Source organism: Thunnus albacares, chromosome 6, assembly GCF_914725855.1.
Source record: "Thunnus albacares chromosome 6, fThuAlb1.1, whole genome shotgun sequence".
Taxonomy (NCBI): Eukaryota; Metazoa; Chordata; class Actinopteri; order Scombriformes; family Scombridae; genus Thunnus; species Thunnus albacares.
The window spans coordinates 25,234,149-25,256,760 of NC_058111.1; the positions used below are offsets into that span (position 1 = coordinate 25,234,149).

Below are 22,612 nucleotides of genomic sequence, written 5' to 3' on the forward strand. Positions count from 1 at the left end.
TCTGCATTGCTGGTATTTAAATTAATATTCTGGTATTTGTTGAAAAAATAGATGAAAAAGACAAAAAAAAGTAGCTTCCTGCAGTTACAGTATCAGTGTTAATATGAGTTTACACCTGCTTGATTTTAGAGGAGGTCATCAAATAGCAATAGATCAGTGATGTGGAGTATAACAAAGGTCCAAATTTGTTTTCTAGAGGGAGGAAGGGTCCAGGGGATCTTGTACCTTCCTGTCCAGTAATGTGCTAGGTGGATTAACAGAGGTCCTAAGCTGAGTGCTACAGATTGTCAGGATTTAGGGATTTGGTGGGGAGGGATTGACGGTAGTGCGTTTAGATCGGGGTGTAGATTGAGAGCAGATGGCTGTGATTTGGGCATGATTATCCAGCCGGTATTGTCACTGATCTCCATCATCCTGTTTCATTTTCTCAGGAAGTGCAGCTCATCTCAGACAGAAAATCCAACTGCCCCAATCCCAGGCAATGGACCCTGTTAATGGGGAGGATTAAATATACCTCTTCCCCCATTTCTGCAGTGCCTCTGTTCCTCTCCTGACACGATGAGTACCATCTTTGGTCCAAAAGTCAACATTATGAAACAAGCCTCTCGATTAGATTCTGTTTCTATACATCACTTCTCAAAATAGTGCGAACAGACAAGCCTTGATCCGAGTCACAGACGCTGTTGACAGCCATTACTGGCTAAGGCAGGTGAGATAAGAGCAAATCACAAAATTAGATCATAGTCATTCCGAGGGATGAAAAAATGCTTCAGAGAAGGTCTGCCAAGGGACAGGGGCCAAACGACTTGCCAAAGAGGGAAATTAATTTGAAGCTATCGCAAGTAGTGAGTGTTGGAAGGCAAACAATATTAATCTCAAACATGAGCATATGTCATCAGGGTGTTTCTTGGCACTGCGAAGTCCATTAACAGCCAGTTTCTATCAAGTGTGATGGTTTGTCCAAAGCCTAGGTCACTCTAAGGTCAACCAATCTTTCTCACACGGCACATTTAAAACAAGGTTAATCCTGGTGCTGTCTTTGCCTTATAGAGGGCGCACTAATCTGAGTGCTCCATTAAAAGCCCCGGGAAGGTTAAATCAGAAGCTTTACAACAGACACAAATGCCCACTCTGAAAAGACGTGCCTGCACACACACCAGCACACACACACCTGTGCATACAATGCAACATTTTAGCCACCGGGGATGCAAATGGAGACCGGTGTAATGTTTTTCCAATTTCATTCTCTATGGTCAAACTTAATGCTGTCTTCTTGCAACTTAGATTTTCGTTTTGAACTTCATTCATTTTCACCCTTTCTTCCCTCTAATTACTTCAACTTCAAATTTAATTGCTACAGGACTATGAAGTAAATCACTTTAACATTTACAGTGTTTATTTTTTCAGTCTATTGTACACTTTTCAATTGGTAACCACATGAGATAATTTCATCAACCATCATATGCACATGAAAAATAAAACAATTATCAATGGCATTACCACTGGCAGGTTCATTATTAGATTCCCTTGAAATAAATTTAAAATGTATTATAATAATAAATAATTGTGTGAAAATTGTTAGTGAAAGATAAGGTTCAATTAAAAAAATGGAGATTAGAAAAAATAAATCACACACAGAAACACCAATACCCATGTCACATTGCTTTGCCTGCAGACCCACTTACATGAAGCTGGTTTGGCAGAGTGACAGTTTGTAAAATAAAATATGTGATTGATCCCTGCCCAATCTTTGTGACATTATCCTCTGTGAGGAAGGCTATCGGCACAATTTACACCAGCATGGGGTGTGAGACTCCCACCACCACAACCATTAACAACAAAAATCCACATTCCATTTCATACCCATGCCTTGTCTGTGTGATGGGAGCTGTCACGTAAGTGTGTGTATGTGTGTTTTGGGGGGTGATATACAAGGCCCAGGGCAGGTGACAAACACAGGAGCTCTAAATTTGGAGTCGGTGGCACCTTAATAATGAGAGTGAACGGGTACGTTAGGGCAGTGGCAGGCAAGATTACAAGCCCCTGACTGCACGTCTGTCTGTGCTACATCCACTGTATTACAGCCAAAATGCCACTTTAGTCGAACAAAAGTGAGTGCGTGGGTTCCAAATAAGAGTAGTTGCCATTGCTACTGAGTGTTGCCAGTTGCTGAGACTTGCTTTTGTCTTTATGTTTTCTTTTCTACTGCCTCATTTCAGCCATTCAGCTGGAAAAAAGAAGAAAAGTTTGTGTGACTTCAATGTCACTTTGTCAGAGAACTGTTTAGCTACTTGTCAGTGCAGATTATTTCTAATGCTTCAGCCAATTGTTTCAATGTCAGCACATTCAGTAAACAACATGATTCATTTTCTGCAAACTTACAACTTTCAGTAAGCATTATAAGGTCTTAAAGGCTTGAATCCCTTTTGTTCTTCAGATTTATTACAGGACCCACATATTGTATGCTCAGCTTTTCCAATGAGAAAATAGGACAAGAATATTTCAACATCTGTTTTCATGAGTTACAGTATAAGAGACTCCAAGGACTTCTTTCTGTTTTATATGAAATCTGAGCTTGAGAAGAAAAGGATGGAATGCGGGCCCTTATAGAATGTCTCCTCTACGTGCTGCACATACCACGATGGGTATTTACTGATGCTAATGAGACATTTTAAGCAGAGGTCACAAATTCTCTCCACTCAAAACCACACTAACCCTAAGTATGATATGATATGGCAGTGGAGGGACACTCATATTAAAGCTTCGGGCTGTTTTTGCTGGTTTTGTTCCCAACCTTGGGAAGACACTCTAACGTTGTGCTATAAGAATAGAAGCATTATGCTAATGAGAGCTTGCCCTGTGAAGAATACATTTGCTGTTGGAAAACATTTTGGCTTCCGCCTTGGGAGCTAATTGAGTACTCTGACAATGCAGTGCTTGGCTGGTTCACGTACACACAGGGGTGGAAAATTCAATTTCGCAGCAGGTTCAGAGAACTCTGCAAGGAGAAGCGAAAGAAAAAGGGGTGCCTGGATTAAAGAGTCTGAGCTGGCTCCGTGGCTCTGTGTCTGGCTCAGTGGGCATATTCTTTTCATTACACTGTTGTGTTTTATTGTTTTATTGACCAACTGACAGTGAGACTGAACATGTAAATATTCACCACAAAGACTGTCAAAGATTTTTAAACCCATATTTAAGGATGCTAGATAAAATTGTCTAGTAACATAATTGTTCTGTTTGGAAAGAGTTCCAATCTTAATCAATCTCTTGTGGAACATGGAGCTGTGTATTTGTGTGCAGTTGATGCCATCACTGTCTAGTCTCTACAGGCATACGTGTCCACCAAATACCTACTGTATATCCATGTAATTAAGGACCTACCAATTTGCAAGCTAGAACCTAATGGGACTCTTAATTAATTCCTTATTTAAGGCAGGCACGTTGGAAAGGTTCCTAATTAAACCTCTATATGTTAAAAACACAAGGCTCAATTGTAAGACAAGAACAGAGATACAAATTATCTGACTAATTAGAGTGATCTAAGCTATTGCCAATTAGATTAAGGTGATTTCAATTGCATTCTTCTCAGTTGCTTTGGCACAGTTGTTGAATTCTCAAAATCTTGAATTTACTCTGTAGTTCATTTTCACACAAAAGTTAATGTTTTCTTGTTGATTTCATACAGAAGTCAAACAAATAAGTAGCAATATCTTCAGATTATCCAGTGATGCATTGCTTTAGCCTCAGTGATCAAAATGATTTACACCGCCTATCTATTGAGCTGTATTATTCTCAGTGTTTGGATGGCAGATGAGATGTTCAATTTTTTTTTGTTTGTTGTTGTTGTTGTTGTTATTGTTCATTTCTTAATAGTTCCTTACTTACATTTGTGAGCTGTATTGAGATGTACATCTTTGTCTGTACTTTCATTTTTCTATTTTCTATTTTCTAGTGCATTACTGCCACATGAAATGTGCTAACTGTGAATAGTTGAAAAATCACAGATGTGTACAGTGACATTGAGAAACATGTGAATAGACTGTTGTTTTTTATGATAGTGTCTTCAGAGGGCTGCAGATGATATTTTACTTTATCATTAGTTTACTGTATGTGAGTTTAAATGAGAGATGACACAAAGAAACACTATTTTATTTTCCTCCGTCATACTGACACAGCCACTTAAACATTTGTCTATTTGCATTATAAAGGGATATGTTATCTTTGTAAAAATGGTGAACTTGTTGATGAAATTAGTTACCTTTGACACCTGGCTTAAATGTTTTGAGCGAATGACTGACTTTGCAGGACAAACTATGTGCTGTGCAGCTCAGTATGAAATGGCGTGGAGAGAACTGCAACAGTGTTAAAATGTGTCAGGAATGTTCTTGAGAAATTGAGAAAAACTGTTAATATAAAGTTGTAAAGATAGACAGCTCTTAGGTCTTCATGTGTCACTGTCACTATGATCCCCACACGCTGTCTGCACTTGTATGATGCCATTCAAGTATGTATTGCAAGTGGCAGTGGGACCCAGCTGGTGCCACTGGCCCAGACCTTGACCCAGCCACAGCATTGGGGTCAGTCCCAGTCACAGAGGATTGCTCTTTATGCCTGTCTTGCTGATCCAGCTCAGGCAGAATACACGAAGAAGTGGCAATGGAAGGCCCTAAGAAAACTGAATAAACCAGAGAGATGAACTGGCCTCTCACATGGATCACATGTCCAGCAAAAACACTCCCTCATATACACATACACTCACTCTGAAATATTCAAAATGACAATATGCAGATTCAGTGACATGTATGAATATTTAATACATAATTCATTTAATTGTTTCTTTGTCTATTTGCATATATCGGACCAAACTGTCATCAGAATTTATATTCAGCTAGTTTAGTTTGTTGTTAGATGTTGTTGGTAATGCTGACTGATCTCGACAAATAAAAGCCTCAGTCAACACAGCAAAGAAAGCTGCAGAAAAGGGATGTTGAGAAAGAAAAACAAGTGTACTTTGAAGGTAGGGTTACAACACTCTTGGGACAGCCTGCAGATTTCTCATTGTCATCAACATAGACATGCCCTTGATCAAAGGCACACACTGCCCCCATTGTTTGCACCCGTGTAAGGGAAGAGATACTTCCTGCAGTCCTCCACAACACCAAGAAATCTATTTGTTTCAATTCCCTTTGAAAGAAACATAGCTGAATCAAGTTCTTGTCTGAAAAATTAAAAATCTGTGCAAAGACCAAAGTGCTGTTTAGTACACATTGATTTTAGGCCATGAACACAGACAAAAGCCATATTTTCTAACAAAGGTAGTTTTCTTGTTTCTTGTTTGATGGAATACTTTGAATCTATTAACTGTGCTGTTTTGTTCTGCCAGAGTAATTACTCGCAAAGCTAAGCACAGGTTTGAATTTGCATTATAACATGGAGAGAGCACGTTTTCACTCGCTAGTACACATTTAGAGCTCTATGCCAGATAGCAGAGAAATTAGCTCGTAGGCATCACAGTGCTGTGCTGAACTCAGTCTCTCGCTAAATGACTCTTAATGCGGGGAGCCCTTTTCTCTCTTCGAATACTGAGCAATTAGCATTTAATGCTAGAGGTGGTATAGATTGTGCTTTGGCATAGCAGTGGGACTGTAGAGCCTGTAGGAGAGGACGAGTGATGTTAATTTCAGTATGGGGGTGGCCAGTCGTGGGAGGACAATGTTGAGATGGCAGCTTTTTTTACATTTCCAGCTAGTGAGCACTTTCAACCATGTACCTGGCTTTACCGAAGGCATTACTGGAAGCAATCCTCTATCTGTTGTCTCATTTGCACTTTATGCCAACAGTTTCTATGTGGGTAGCCCTGAGTATTGTTAATAATACTGCCCTTCTGCTATATACTCTTAAGTCTGCACTGCTCCTCAGTGTGGCAGAGAGAGACAGATATTGAGAGATAGAGACCAAGTAGAGCATCTCAGAGCAACCAGGGTCCCCAGGAACAAAGAATGAGAGTTCATCTTTTAGTCTGGTGGATGATAGGGCCAGGTGGTATGGTAGTCAGACATTCTTTCCAGACTGTTCAAAGGTCCTTGGTATTTCTGCAACATAAAGCAGCAGTGACAGACCAGGCCAGTGAGTGGGCTGGTGTTTTGTATGTATTCTAAGGCTATATCTAAACATACTCAAGTTAAAAACTTGCAGCTTTGGCCTGTTTTTCTTGTGGCATGTGTGTCTGAGAAGAAACTAAAAGCAAAAGTAAGGTACGGGGAGACATAGATGAAGTCAGTGCTCCCTACTGTGTTTTCTCTCTTCCCCTTAAGACACAGTGCTCTGCCATCAGTCATCTATTTGCTTCACTGTCACACAGGCATATGTTAGCTTTGTCCTGTCATGTTGCATCTCGTGAACTTTAAGATGCCCCTGACCTGCTTTATGTCGCCGGAGGGTGAGGAAGCTGAAGGGTGGGATGATGGCATGCGTGCTGGTGTGCAGTGTCCCAGCATGAGTCTCTAGGGTCAGGTATAAGTAAATGCACATGTGACATGCAGTCATGTTAATACTTACATGCTGCTATTTATTTCTTTATTTCTTTCCTGTCATACCATGCTTCCTAGCATGCTTTGGTTCAGTTTCCGAACTCTCACTCCAGCCGTGTGACTTAATCAGTCTGACAGACTCTGGGTGCCTGGGGAAAGACTCTCTCTCTCCACAGTCCCCTTTCTCCTCAAGTTTACGCTCTCTGTGACAAACTCATTCTGGCACCTTTCGAAATGCAGTGCTCTCTGTTGGATGGCCCTCTCTGGTCTCTTCACACTCACACACACATGCATACAGTACACACCAAGACTAAGTGCACAAACTCTGTAGAGTACATGCCACACACAGAGCATGCATAGATGCACTCAGGTACATTATGAACACACACAAACACCAGAATATGCAAAGACATAAATACACACAGGATGTAGCTAAAAAGCAGGATGTACGGTATCCCCAGGGCATACATATTATGCCTCACACCCCTCTCTCCTAGGTACCCTCTTCGTCTGCTTTTAAGTGCTTACTCAAGCTCCCATGCATAAAGAGGAAGCAGTTCTACTTATTGGTTTATTGTTATTGAGTGACATTCTCAATTAGTTTTCATCTGAGTCTCGTGGTGTCTGACCTCTCGAGTTCTTTTTCAGAGCTCATTATAAAAGCAATGGGATTCTACGTCCGTGTTGCCTTCTAACCTTGGCTCAGGTCCAATACATTCTGGCTAACAAAGTGGGCTAGAGAAAACTTCAGCCTGTGGCTAAGGACCTCCCCGCAGGGCTCAGATGCTTCACTATTTAATTCAGCAACACAACAGCCACCCTCGTGGCATCTTCAACCACTCCACTTAATCTGAGAACTGACAAAAAAAAAAAAAAAAAAAAAAAACGTTTGTCTGGAAAAGCCAAATGGCTATGCCCCCACCTTGGTCTTTCATCTATTGGGACCCGATTTAAACTGGTCCCAAAGCTTTTTCTAAAAAGCTGGATGTCATTGCTAACAGAGCTGTGGATGGCTAACACTCAACATTTGAATAATGTCTGTTTAAATACAATGAATGAGACTAGATGGGCTATATGTTTAGAAAACTAGTATTTCATGCCACAGCAGATAATCTAACAAATAGAATCAGTGAATGGAAAGGAAAAGCATGAGAGGCCCAGAAAAAACCCTGAAGATTTTCACTCACATAAGCGGCAGGTGGGAAAAAAAAAAGTGGCTAAGGATAGACTAAAATTTCTGTGATTGACCTTTACTCCCTGTGGTGCCAAATTATTAAAATCATCCAGGACTGCTTCAATAAGCTTTACCTGTATTCTATCAAATGGACATGACTGAGGCATGACTCAGACTCTGATTCATGTCTGTTCTCAGGGGCAGTATGTGTTCATTTTGCCAAGCTGGGAGCTTTCATTCTATCAAATTAAGTTTAACAACACTTACTGTGCACCTGGCAGTTCATGTTGTGATGAGACTGTTGCATATTTCTGGGCTCTTTAGCATTTAATATTTTTGGCTGGTTGTACTTCCTTCTGCATTTGACTTTCTTTCCCCAAAGACAAATTCTCAAAGTTGGAGAGGTCCATTTGGGTCATCTCTGACCTGCCTCTCTAGATGAGCAGCTATCATACTGATAGCACCTGACAAATGTTCCATTTCACCTCCTCCCATCTCTTGTTGTTGTCTTCCACATGCCTAAGCATTTTAATGACATGGGCTTCCAGGCTTTCTCTGGCCTGGCTGAACTGATGGAGCAAAGGTCCTACAGAGCAGAACAATCTGATCTACAGATTTTTTTTTTTTTTTTCTGGAAGGCAAAACAAGAAGAGAAGAAGAAATAGAGGGCAAAGATTTTGAGGAGTCAGATAAGGGACATGTGTTGGGTCTGACCACTGATTCTCTCATTGTTCTCCATTTCAATAGAGGCAATGATGAGAACGAAACATTTCCTAAGTGGCAATTTGCCCGTTTAATGCCTGTGTTATGCTGGCCTGACATCCACTCTCCTTTCACTAATTTCATTATTTTTTTTTCCTTTTATTTCTTGGTTGAAAAATTTCACTTTATTTCCATTAAGCTTTGTTTGTTCACAGCTATCTGTTGCTGTAATTTATTAGAGCTGTCAGTTTAAATGATGTGGCATGCCGACACGACCCAGCAAACAGTGGCTCCCCCTTCCTCCTCTCCTTTTATGGAAAGCTGGCCTAGTTTTTTACAGGGAGGAAGAGGGAGACATTACAATTAAGGTGGCGACATCGACCCCCTGGTGGCCATGCTCAGGGACCAGATGTCCTGTCAAAGAGATGCTGGCCCTCACCTCCAGGGAACTCTGGGTTGAAATCTGGTTCATGCCTCAGTGGGGGAAAACTACTGCTCCTGTTCCAGCATTAATTCAGGGATAACAGATTCTGGAAGAATGAGCTTCTTCTTTTCTTTTTTCTTTTTTTTTAAGATCTTTGTGGCCCACTCTACAGGAGAACTTACTCATTCTGTAATTTGTTCATGTCCTTTGTCTTTTATTCACTCCCTGTTCTGCTCACTCCATACCAAACGTCAGGATCTTTGTTGTTCAAATCAACCTGACGCATCTCATGCATTAGCAACCCAACAATACCAGAATCTTCAGAGCGTGATAACCACTTGTATATTGGCACAGAATAAATCTCTGGGTGCAAAAAAAGGAGATGATTCAAATTAGAGACATATTTCAATATCACCAGAAAGTCTGGGAGAGTCATTCCGCATTACCTGTTGAGGCCCATTCATACATCAATACATTTTTGGTCTGTTACCTCATTAAGGGTGGAATGAATTCACATGACTTTTCACTAAATAGTCCATCTGCTTGGCCTGCTAAAAGAAGCTGGGCATTTCTTTTCCTCTCACTCTTCTTCAGGCTCTGGATGTTTGACAGATGCCCAGCTATCAACGCTGTATGAAGCACATGTAATTTCCCTCACAGGAGACCTTAGAGGAAATGTGATCACAAAGAGACCCCACAATCTTCACTTGTTCATTTCCAAGCCCTGGAAACTGCCTTTCTCTCTCATTTTGTCCTGTTCTCCTTTTGTACAGTGGAGCTGCTGGTTTTTGAGATGAAAGACACTTGTTTGGCAGCCTTCAAAGAATCACAGAACTCTGAAAGTCACTTGTATTGCAGAGCTGTTCGTTCTCCATTTTATATCCAATACGGAGGTGATGATCAAAAGGATCAGAGCCGAGGGAGAAGCTAAAAGATGTCTGCTTTGGAACAAACAACAACAATAGCAATCCACAGACCCACACAAGGCTCCCTTTTTATATACTGTCCTTCAGCTAATGCCAGAGAGAATATATATTGCTCTCTTTGTATTTTCAGAATGCTTTAGATATTGATCAATCTCAATGTTTTTAACCCATATTACTTGTAGCATTTTTGCTGTATTAGAAATGTCTGTGGACAGGTCGTTTCTATGTATCATATATTTAAATAATCAATTGTACTGATTCAACACAACTCTAAGAAAAAATAGAGGTGAGCAATTACTAAGCAATTACAGAGATATTGCAGATGAGGACTGACAGTAGACTCCAAGCCATTAACTCTCCACTCAGTGTGGAGCGCAGCAATTTGGAGGAGACTCTTTAGGCTGCAGGAGACTCAACATAAATTCATGGGATGGTTTTTCCATGTTTCAAATGAGGCTGTGCTGGAGTTTGTACTGCTGGGTCTGAGAAAATTGCAATTTTTAATGAAAACCTTGTTAATAATTCACACATAACCTGGGGAAAGTTTAGGGGCCATGCACTGGAGGTGACGAGGTGATTGGTGACACCTCTGAACATCCCACTGTGTGCTACCACGATCATCTTTAGATGCCCTTCTGCATTTTTAATAACCCACTGTGCCGGTGTCACACAGTATTGGGACAGGGGCATTGACTTTTTCCCAACCAGATCACAGTGAAACATAAGCTAAAAGTCAAACAAGGGTATTTTTAAAAATAATAGTATGAATCTCCTATGTTATTCTACAACCTTGCTGAAAACAAACTGTACAGAGTCCTTTGAAAAACCATTGAGAAATGTTTTGAACCAAAGCTGTTTAGAGTAAGATAGGCAAACAATGTGAAGTAATAAAATTAGCATACAACAAAAGCGAGGAATAATCATATTTGTGCTTGTTTGCACATATGCACAAATACTCTACTCAGGCAACAAATACACTGGCATTACGGATTAGGGCTGCAAGACGCAGATATGTTTTAATTTGTGATAAGAATGCTCTTCCTTTTGAGATTTCCTTTTTTTCCCCTTTTTCCTTCTTTGTTGTCCTTTTTTCTCCTCTCACTTTTTGTCCCCGAGCACTATATATCTTTGTTTACCTTGGAAGGCATTGTGTTGTCATTACCATCATTCGTCTCCTATTAGATAACATTGCCTTTCAGCTTGGAGAAAATCCTCTAGTCATCGTGAAAAATGAGAAGAGGACTTTTACCTAAATGATTCTTTGCTTTCCTCCAATGACAACATAAAATCCTTCAGATGTACTTTATTTTCTCATCTTACTTCTTTCTCTGTTTTCTGTGTGCATAAGTATTGACCAACATATTCCACCACCCCCTTCGAAAAATAATTTTACATATAAAGACAAAGCATGGTCAAACATGGATTTCATCTATCATTAAATTCAACCACAGAGCTCAGTGCTTTCAGTGCGACTACAAATCTCAGCAATAACACAGCTACCATTTTTTCCAAAATGCGTGATGGGTATCAGTGATAAAATGGGACCTAAATTGCATTGAACCTGAGCACTGAGCCTCTCTAAACTAGATACACCTGTGATGATGACACTGCAGGGTAACCAGGGTGCCAGCAATTGACGGTCCATTTTATAATAACTATCCCTGCGTCTACTTCCTGCTCTTAAAAGAAGATGAGTTGACCAGGGTGGACCAAACCCATCTCGCCTGATGTTAGTTCTGTACAGGGCACTGTCCACTCATCCATCATTACATGGGCCTTTCTCTAGTAACATTATCGCTTTAGATAAGGCTTCAATAAACTGTGCATGGCTTTTAGGGCTCTCTCTCTTGCCACTCTAATCCAATCTCAGATGTGGAGTCTGTTCATCATCGTGCACCATAGGCATTTTCCGTGTCCCTGTGCTCTTCGTTGCACAGGAAGTAATGGATGGCCTTCCCCTTGGTTCACCCCAAGGCCTTCTGGTTGCTCTTCAACTGTTTGTCTTCAGGTTGTCTCAAATGGGTCTGCACTGTGGTATTTTGATTTGATTAAATCAGGTTTAAAAGGTTAGAGATGGAGGGAGGCATGGGGGTTGCCTTTCCCAGTATTGTGAGCTAGTCCTCTGCCATTTAGCATTGGGCAGTGGCCAAAGGAAAGTGGAAAACTGAAATGACTTCTGTGCTCCTTTGTGATTTGCACTAATGTCCCCCAGGGATTGAGCAATGACCACTGTGAATTCCCTCAGGACGCCAGCCAGATTGAAACCCCTGCCAACAGATTTGAAAGGATAGCAAATCATTTAAACTCCCCAATGTGCTTTAGCATTTTTTCAGTGCCTGGGCCAGCCTCCATAATATTAAATTGCACTTGATAAAATAAAATAAAAATCAGAGAGCACGACAAGAGCTCTTCAACCTCCAAATCCGCAATGTGAATATTGGAGTGGCGACTAAAAATTAATTATACTTTAATTCACTTTGTTTAGTCTACCTGGTTTCTGACATCCACTTGAGGAGCCCTACAGACAAAGAAAGGACTTAAGATAGAGGAGGCGCTAAGGCACTGAAAGGTACGGTGTGGCAGAGACCCAGAGTAGTGAAATATATCTAGGGATTGCCTTTAGCTGATCCTGCTTGTGACACCACATTATTATTGCGTATAAAAATAGGCCACGTATTAAAGTGGGTAGAGTGAATCCCAGCAGTACCATATTAAAGAAGCATCAGAGGCACTGGCTTACAATCAATACAGCCATTTTCTTATATTATATATTATATTCTTATATTATATTAATGTTTGAAGATCAATACAAACCTTTCTTTATAGCATGTTACAGAACCTACCAGTACTGCTGCTTAGCCCTCAGTGCTCACATACACCAGGGTTTCATATCTATTATTGTACTGTATTGGCAGATTGCTCTTTGGTAATGCAAGTGAGGATATGGAATGCATGTGTGTGTATGCGTGTGTGTGTGTGTGTGTGTCTTTCAGTACACATCTTTCTGTATGACGGTTGTGCCAGATTAAGCTTTGCCTTGTAAACAACTATAATGACACAGAGCCATGGGCTTCACACTGAATTTGACTGGAGACCAATAGAGAGTTTTCTATCAACCTGCAAACCAAGCAACCCGTGTCACAGCCTACGACTGGTGTCAAATGATTTTGTATTCCCCTCAACAAATACACAAATGGGGATGAAAAAAGTTGGCACAGTGCCAACATGAGTGGTGCTGAAAGAGTTTTTGTGGGGGAGGGGTGGTATGCGGGGCAGTTTCTGGCTCCTATGCTAACATTGTGATCCCCACTAGTGAATGGCCCTTTCTTTCCAATTGCTTAATTGTCTTAGTGGGACAAGCAGGTGGCTCAAAGCCTCACTTGGCATCTGGTGAAAAAAAAAACAAAACATGCACATCAACACAGGGTATGGGAGTGTTGGGGGAGGGTGGCGGCATTAGACATTTTTCATTCTCAAAGCTGCACATCCCCCTTGGCAGATTTCAAAAGTTTTGGCTAGGATCAAGAGAAACTTTGTGCAGCTATTGTGTCTGATGTGCTTTGCTGAATAAAACATCTCTTGGTATCAGAGCCAGATCAAATAGCCTTTCAAAAAGCCATGCCCACTCACCATTGGTTTCTGGTACCATGGAGAGAACTGTTTTCGTATCCGTTTATTAAATGAAACTATTGAGCCTTTTCAATTTAGCACTGCTGAGCACAATTTAGATGTATCTACTAAAGTGGAAGTACACGAGTAGGGAGGTAAGAGGCACATTGCTATGTGTGACACCGTGGTGTTTTACAACTGTTCCCAAGAGTGGACTTTATTATACTGGAGTCCAGACACATATAACAGCCTCAAGGTTCACTTAAAAATCAAAGTACTGTACATGCTATCTATTACTATTGTCGTTTCCAAAACATGCATGGCAGTTGTAATGGCAGGCAGAGACACATCCACATTCATCCACAGGTGAGAAGCTTCTCCCTCCCCAGATTCTGCTTGTACAAGTTAAAAGGCTGATTTGCATTTATATTGCCATTCAAGGCTTGCAGGTGTAATTGTCATGGCACAATAGTAAATGCACAGATATCACACATACTTCACACATACATAATGCATGTGAACTGTGCAGTGTGAAACCCTTTTTCCATGAATCCATTGTCATGAATCTTTGGCATGAGAATGTCAGGAGAGGGAGAAGCAGAGTAAGAGAGATGAGGAGAAAACAGGGGAGAGGAGAGTGGGTTGACTTCATCCAGGTGTAATATTGAGCTGTCCCAGAAACTTCCCTCCAAACACTGGGAAGTCGTTATCAGATCAGCAACCCAATTCCTCAAGTGCCTCCTGTGCTGAAGCACCACATGCATCTTCAAGGCTCTTTCCTAACACAACCTTTACAATCATGTCGAGGCATTGCCTGGCTGGTTTACTCACAAATGTTCCAAGCAATAGTGGGACACATAACATGACACAGGTTGCAGTACTGTGCTGCAGCAAGGTTTACATGTGATTTACTCAAGTGTGTAGCTGCAGATATGGACAGATAGCACCATCCCCAAGAAAAATGAGATGGAAAGTTTCAGGCCAGGATGCTCAATTTATATAAATGAGTCCACCTGACATTGCACACACGTTTCTGTAGGTCACAGAAGCTCTCTGCATAGGTTACATGTACATTATTGAACATGCATCAGCCTTTTGCAAGATGTAAAGATGTAAGTGTCCATTTTTCAACATGTATTATAATACTTCTCAGCTACCCAGCTAAAGCAACAACACTGATCATGCACACATCATACATTTAATCTTTACTTTAAGTACGAAGCTTATTCGATCATTTTTCTGTGATTAACACAAGAGGCAAATTCACAAAGAATGGATTTCGGCTGCTGATAGCACCATGAATTGTGTTTCATTTGCAACCACTGTCTGCCCCGTCTCGAGGTCTGATTCACAAAAGATATTGATGATCTAATGATATTACAGCACAAACACGCCCATAAACTTGTTCTGCGTCTGATTGAGTGAGCTTAGCGGTTTCCAGTGTTTCAGGCTTTTCTCCACATTTTAACACAGATTGGTCCATAATGAAAACTGCAAAGAGCACAAAAGCCTCAAATTGTGTGTCTTCACTTTTCTAGTATTTTGCATCTATAACATAATCTACTGAAATGTCAAATTACAGCTATTAATGTGACTCAGGTAGGTCTAAAATGTGTTAGATTAATGTCTGAATCTTACACTAATGTTGTTCATGTGTCAATGAATGCAACCTGGATTTCGCAGAAACATCAGTACTGATGTTCTGTTAGGGCCCACAGCTGGCTTCCACATCACACAGCAGCTGAAACAATAAGTGTGTATGAGAAAACTGAAAAAGAGGCTGTGCGCATTTATGCAAGTAGCACAGCAGTGGTAACTTCATTAACACTAGATTGGTCAGGATCTGACGATAATCAATGTTCTGTGTTCTACTCAGAATTCAAGTTTATATGGTGGAATTGTTTGTAATAAAGCGGCTCTTATGGATGAATCATGAGCTCCATCAGAGCTGTTAGGACATTTTATTTTTAAGTAGCCGAAAGTCTGAGATAAGTTTACCGCCCCATACTCACTTGATCCCCCCAATGTCTGACTGAATATTTTGCCCTTGACATCATTCAATATCAATTCAATATCATTCAATGCCTCACAAGCTTGAAGATTTGATTTGATTTGATTTTAGTGCTGGTCTTTGTGATTTGGACTGTTTTTGCAATAGAAAGGGGCAAATTTTGCACCAAATGTATGTATATCATATCATTTACATACGTGAAAATAGCAAAGGAGCACCAAGATTCTATTTTCTTGGCAGCACAGTGGGGATGTATTTCATCATTTGCGGGTGCTTTGTGAATCACATGATTTCTTTTTGTCTCATTTGTGCAGTTTTAGCAGCTGCAAAAACCACGCAGTTCTTTTGTGAATTTGCCCCTAAATAATTAAAACATATTGTATTCCTATTGAAACCTTATCTTTCTTCAACTTGATGTTCATATTAAAATGGCAATCTGGTAATTTCTGCACATACAAATTACAGCAGAGATGACAAAATATGTCATGACATATTTGTGAAGTCTTTTCACCTCTTTGTGGTTGCTACAGTATGCAGTGGAAATATCACTTCGTTTTAGATTTTAGCCTAAGTTTACCCCACTGACTGTACAGCATGAATATACTTTTGAAATAAATTAGCAGAAACTAAAGAATAAATTAAGGCAACAAGGATAACTATTTTCTTCACCATTCTTTCATCATATTTTTTACATTTTCACCTGCATAACTTTGTTTTCCTCCTGTTTCTTTGAGAGTTGTTGAGTCAAGCTCAATGGTGCTACTTGTGCATTGTAAACAAGGTGCACTTTATTCTTAAAATGATATATATAACAACTGTGGAACAAAGCATGAAAATATACTCTGTATTTATGAATCCTTTTTATGCATTTAATATGAGGTGTGATTGCTTTTTCTCAGCTGGAAACTCTGTATTTCTGTACAATATAACACCTGAAACAGGCAAAACTGTATTTGATAAAAAAAAAAAAAGAAATTATAGAATTCACTCATCTCTGCGGTAAGAATGTTCACTCAGTAAAAAAAAAAAAAAAAAAAAAAAAAAAAGAAAAAAGAATGAATGTCTTGAACAAAGGCTTATTAATGCCTCAGATTTGTAAAGCAGGATTTTGACAAGAAAGGAACTTTGTAATGTTACATTGTTTGAATCCACTCCACAGAGCACCTGTGTGTTCTACAAGCAATCACAGATCCCAGTAGTGAGTTAAACATTTCTATCTACTGTATCAAAACCTCGGCTAGGTAGAGATTAGCAAAAGAAAAGACGCAGTCGAGCTAAAAACACCAACATTTTTTTCTGTCAGCCCAGCTGTGCCGATGCTTTGTCCTCTCCAAGGAAAAAAAACACAGTATAATCAGACACTACTCTACTTACAGCACCCCCACAAGTGAACACACACAGCCCTGTGGAGCCGCCTTTGGTTGCTTTAGCTGGAAAAACATAGCCTGTTGTTTCCTGTGCATTAAACTGCAATTTAGAAGCCATTAATCCATCCCATAATCCGTAACCAAATAAAATCCTGACTGGGGTTATATAAGGCTTCCGCACCCTTCCCTACATTTAACAGTATCCCTACATGCAGCTCTTTTCAAAAATGGACCGACTCAAACTGTCTCTTTCTGTCTTCCAAGGATAAAGTCTCAGATGGATGGGCGATGTGACAATAAAGAGCGGAATGAAGAGGTGCAGCTGCTTACCCTCCCTTCACAGGTGACCCAGTGATCACAACAGCATCTGGTTGAATTACTTAACACTACCACCCAACAGACATGTAATCCGGGATAATGCCCTTTTGCTGAGTGCTCCAATCTGGATAAATTCATCCCCGAGGAATGAGATCCAGCAGCAAAGTCTCAGGGAGAGAGGAGATGAGGGGCTCCGGGTTGATTGGTTGGTACTGAAAGAAAACTGTTGGGGCTGGGGAGAGGGTCTTCTAGATGGATAATGAACCCCAGAGTAAACAGCTTGATTTTGTTGACTGGCTGACTGACTGCATGGGAAGAAGCAGATCATTGCCTGGTTTTCCAAGAAGACTCCAAACTAATCATATTCCCTTCCCTGGTTGACCTGAATCCTGACAGACTCAAAATGAGGCTTTCATCTGACTGCACTGGATATACGTTACTTACTTACGTTCTGCATTTTTATTTTGCTAATATCTACAACTGAAACATTTGAAAACATGAACATATCCCTATCGCTTTAATATTATATCTCTCTATATATTTATCTATCTAGTCATCATCCAAACTATTTTTTCTCCATATGGCATCATCCAAATACAAGTCTTAGCCAAAACTGATTTTTCTTGGAAATAACATCTCTCTTTAATGCCACAAGCACTGCCAAACATTGGGACTTACAAGTTCCAGCTGTCCAGAGGCAGCCTCTTAGATTATTTATTCATATGTTTACTTATTACCATAAATATCCAACAGGGCACTCGGCTCAGAGAGATTACAGTGGGCTTAATCTATCGTGGCACAGAAATGAGCAGGGGTCACAGCGGCTGAGGTGACTTAAGCTGGCTAGCCTTGATGGGACATGCAGCACAAACAAGAAAATAAACTGCATGCCACTAGGCCCCATCATGAACTGATGACATCATCTGTCACTCACTGCTTTTGCATGGCATGATCCAGACAGGGGGTTAGCATTACTCAAGCCAGCTGTCACATATGGTGAGTGGGTAAGTCATATAAGCAGCACAAGGACACTTTTATGTTTCTTACCAGGCATGTTAATTGTCCTGTTCCAGCCTCACATTTCAGAATATAAACACAGCTCACAACAAATTCCCCTCTTGCTAGTCATGATACTAGAAAATACGACTGCTGGAGAGAGGAAGCTTATGGCAACATGCAAGAAAAATGTATATTGGTTTTAGCATTCAGAAAGAATAGGGATAAAGCAATTAATTACCTCTGAATTATTATGGTCATAATCTGTGCATTAGACATCAGTGTGTCTTGCTTACAAATAACTATTCATAATAATGAGGCTGAAAATTGGTATTTCTGTTTGAGTAGTGTTGTGCAATGTAATGGACTGTATTTCTGTCTGTCTTTTTTTTTTTCCTTTTAGAGAAGCGGGAATGATTTCTCCGTCTATAAAAAATCCACACATCCAAACATGACATTGGAAAGACATTTAATTATACTTTGGTTGAGAAATATGTATCAAAGCCTGCCGCCCATGAAAAGCGGATTTAGAGTCGTCAGACAGCAGTTAATAGACAGCAGTAAATGAAATAGGGGCTGCTGGGGGTACTAAGACATGCTTTCCAGGACTAAGAAACAGCTTAGTCTGGCTCGGTGGTGAAATCAGGAGTTCTGATGTGAGATATATGAGGGGGTGGGAGATAATGAAGGCCAGCAGGGGGTGGGGGGCAGGAGATTTTTTAAAAAGATTGGAAGTGCATTCCTGTGCAGCAGCACTGCCCCTAGTGGGCAACATTAAGTCAAGTATAGCTCAACAGGAAGATATCATTTCCCTCAGAAAGCGGACCAAAAATCCAGTATCCCATACAGTGCACATTAATTTCACGAGGTGTCATTCAGAGAAAGAAGAACAGAGAAAAAAAGACACTGAGAGAGACAGAGGAAAAGAGGCAGAGAAAAAGGGATTGAGCCCACACACTTAACACTTAACATAGCACATTTGCTTCTGAGTCTGGCACATCCAGTACAAGACTATTCTTAAACTGCCCCTCCTCCACCGGGACATCATGCTCTCACATATTTCACCCTTTCCCTGGCAGAGGCTAGGGTTCTCAATCACATTGCATTTCACAGCAAAAAAAAAAAAAAAAAAAAACAGAAGGAGAGACGGACAGAGAGAAAGAAAAGGATGGCTAGTCGGAGAGGGAGGGAGAAATGTGCTACTGAAGTGAAATCAAGAGCCAAGTAGAGAATGTCAAAGATGTTGGACACTGTATAGATTGGATGGGAGGAGGGATGGGAAAAAAGGTGGTACGAGGAGATGGACGAGGTCCTGGGCAAGTTTGGCCTGAGGTAAGTGTGTTCCTGGAGACTGTCTCCCAGATCCTCCTGACTGGTGCTGTGTCATCTGTCACTGGCAGGAGAGGTGACAGCGAAAGAAAAGGTGCCCTAGATGCAGTAACAGCACAGTCAGGATGGAGAGCGTCTTGAAACAGTTTTCCCTCTCCTTATTCTCCCTCTCTGTCTCACTCGCTCTGGACCATTTATTTCACAAAGTTGAGAGAAAAAAAAAAAAAACTGCTCAGTGCCTCTGCATATAGACAGACTCTTCTCTCTGCCTCTCTTTTGCTCATTCTCTCATTTTCACGCTCTCTTTCTTTCCGACTCTCTCGCAGGATAGCTGCGTCTAAGTATATGACTCCTATGGCCACAACTCCCCTCTGTCTCCGTGTTCATAAAAACAAGATTGTTTTCTGCAGCTTTCTGCTGACACTGGCTCGCCACATAAACAGAGCCGTAATTTGTACAACAACAACAGTAAGCTACAGGGAAGCACTTTTTTCTCCCCAGAGGCATGCATAGAGAAGGTAGGTTGTTATCCCTGGTTTACCTGGCAGGGAAAGCAGTATTTTATATTATGGTAATAACCAACAGTGCTGAAATGCACGGCAATCCCATCTCATTCCAGTTCTAGCAATCTTCCTCATTCCAGCCGGTACTATCTGAGATATGGTGTTAGTTGTTCCGAGAACTGAAGCTAATCCTGTGATTGTATGTGAATGAAAATGTGATGGTTATACATTATAAAGTCCAAAACAAAGTGTGCTGCATGGCAATAAATCAAACCCCCTCTGCAGTTTTAATGTCTAGGACATTATTCAAGCTCTACACAGGAAATGGAATTACAGTGGGATACAGCTATACAGTAGATTGTGGATACAAGTTTAAGCAGATGCTGAGCAGAGCTAGGGAGACTAATGACAGATCATGTATTTCTGCATCACAGTGAGCACAGATGGTACTGACAGTCTTGTCGATGAAATAGGAGGAACAGAACACAGCAAAGCAGCAACATCAGGAACAGTTACAGCATCCACCACGTCTGATGTATACTACAACAGACCACTAACGAAAACCATGACCTAAGGTGAAAGCTTCCACTGCCTTGACTCCGTCCACTCTCTGGATTGAATTGCAAAGCTTGTGTCACCATCTCGGGTCGTACACAGTCATAAAGAAAAACAGACAGTAAAGCTGACTACACCCGCTAAAGCACGGCGATGCTGAGAGGGAATTAGAAGCTTCATCACCACAGTCAGTTTTCAAATCAGTCTCTCCTGATATCATCATTTTCTCTGTTTGTATATGAAAAAGGTGTCAGCAGAAAAGTATAATCAGAGCAAACTGATGTATTTGATTAGTTTTTTTTGTGAGGGGGTTCTGTGTGTTACAAGCTATAAATCAACATGTGGAAGAGCTGAATCCTGTGCCGTAGAAAACGATTTTGTTTACCAAGTTTCATTAGTTGTGGTTGTGTCACCGACTTCGAGCTGTCAATTTTCAAACCGACATGTCAAAAAACTGAGATCGCGGATTGAAGAAGACTGCATTTTGCCTACTCCGTGCTGTTTTTCAACAAAAGGTTACAACTCCCTCTGGGACACAACTACACACACACAAACACATAGACGTGCATTCATTCAGTCAGCGCCCTCCTTAGAATGTGGTCCAGCGTGACGGGGTCAAACTTTGAAAAGAGGTGGCGGCAGTGTCGTTGACCCTGACCCTGCGGAGCGTAAACAAGGGTGCTCGTTGTGGGTCGGGCACAACGCTGGGAGCTGACAAACACCCACTGTCTGATTCAGCCCTGTGTGCATCCATATATCACTAGGACACCACAGAGGTAGAGTTCTGCTGTACTTTACTCACTTCTATTGTTTTCCAAAGACAACCACCTGGTGGCAAGCTGGGGAAACAACTAATCCATCCTCATTCTGTCCACAAACAGAGAGTCTAGGAATAAAAATAACAACAGCAGATACTGTCCAAAGGGCTGGAGGTGCCGAGCTATACTCAGGAGTCTGCCTTGTAAAGCGCTTCACTGTTTTCAACTTTTTCTCTCTTTTCTTTTCACCAGACCCCCCGTTGTTGGACTCAATGGGGAAGGGCTGTCAGTTCCAAACAATGTGACTCAGGAGTGAATGCTTGACTGGACCGGACTGGGGTTAGGGGGCTTTTGTTTGTGTGTCTCAGTGTGTGACAGGAATATCAAGCCCACATAGGAAGTATTTAACTTGTCTGGGTTGGAAGCAATGACAAACTGACGGCGAAATGTGCAGGCTTCAACTATTTGCAGCCTCGTAACCAAAAAAGAAAATAAAAAAAAAACTGCCGCACATACTTTTCCTCCTTTCAATTTTGCATCAGGCGTAACAGTGCACATGGGAGTGCTATATTATAAGCAGTTAAAAACACAGATGATAGCACAAGCTCAGACATCACAGCGAGAGATGGATTCAGAGACACAGTTCCCAGCCAGCAAGTCACATAGCAATCACAAGCACGCGGGATGTGATGAATAAACAACTTAATCTGGAAAACTTACCGTGTCCGGAGATCCACAGGAACAGAAGAACCCAAGGGATCATGACTGGGGAGTGGAGAGGGCAAAACCTACGAAAAACAGTAGGCGAGTGTGAAATTGAAGTTGGCAGGAACAAACACATGCACGAGATGAGACAGTGCTCCTCTGTGCTGCTGGGAGGGACGGATGCTACAGTCCCTCAGTGATGTCTCCTTTTTACCAGAGGAAAGCTGGTAGTCTGTCTTCGGTCCTTCTCTTCTTCTGCTGATTCTTCTCCTTCTTCTGTGTCTTTTTCCTCTCGGTGTCACTCTACAGAGTTGCCGTGGGTCAGCTCAGCCTCACACGCTCTCTCTTGTTGATGTGAGCTTGTAGACTTTCAGTGTCTTTGCTGCTGACTCTGAGCGTACACACACGCTCACTCTTTCTCTCTCGCTCGCACGGTTTCTCTTTGCCCATCCATTCTCAGTCTCTTCAGCCCTCACTTGACTTGCCCCCCTCCTCCTCTTCCCCTCTCTCTCATGCTCTCTCTCTTTCTCTCTCTCTTTTGCTCCACCACTCACGTAGCAGACACAGTCAGGGGATAAAGCTTCGCAACTAGACTCCTCCCTCCCTCCATCCCTCTCTCTCTCTCTCTTTCTCTCTCTCTGTCTCTCTGCCTCTCAGCTTGGCTGTCTGGGTGGCTGTGGCTGAGTGTGAGGCTGGGAGGCTCGG

The 22,612-nt window shown here is 41.3% G+C and overlaps 1 protein-coding gene across 5 annotated transcripts in view; it reads right to left on the reverse strand.

Annotated features, from left to right (window-relative positions):
- Positions 1-22,386, reverse strand: part of kirrel3b (kirre like nephrin family adhesion molecule 3b) — a 174,541-nt gene extending 152,155 nt beyond the window's left edge. For 4 of the 5 annotated variants that reach the window (XM_044355334.1, XM_044355333.1, XM_044355331.1 and 1 more), the window contains exon 1: positions 21,923-22,386. In XM_044355334.1, the coding sequence (XP_044211269.1) occupies positions 21,923-22,043 (121 nt within the window). In that variant the 5' untranslated portion in view covers positions 22,044-22,386. The remainder of the gene's footprint in view (positions 1-21,922) is intronic. The other variant, XM_044355332.1, reaches the window with a different exon arrangement.
- Positions 22,387-22,612: the final 226 nt, after the last annotated feature.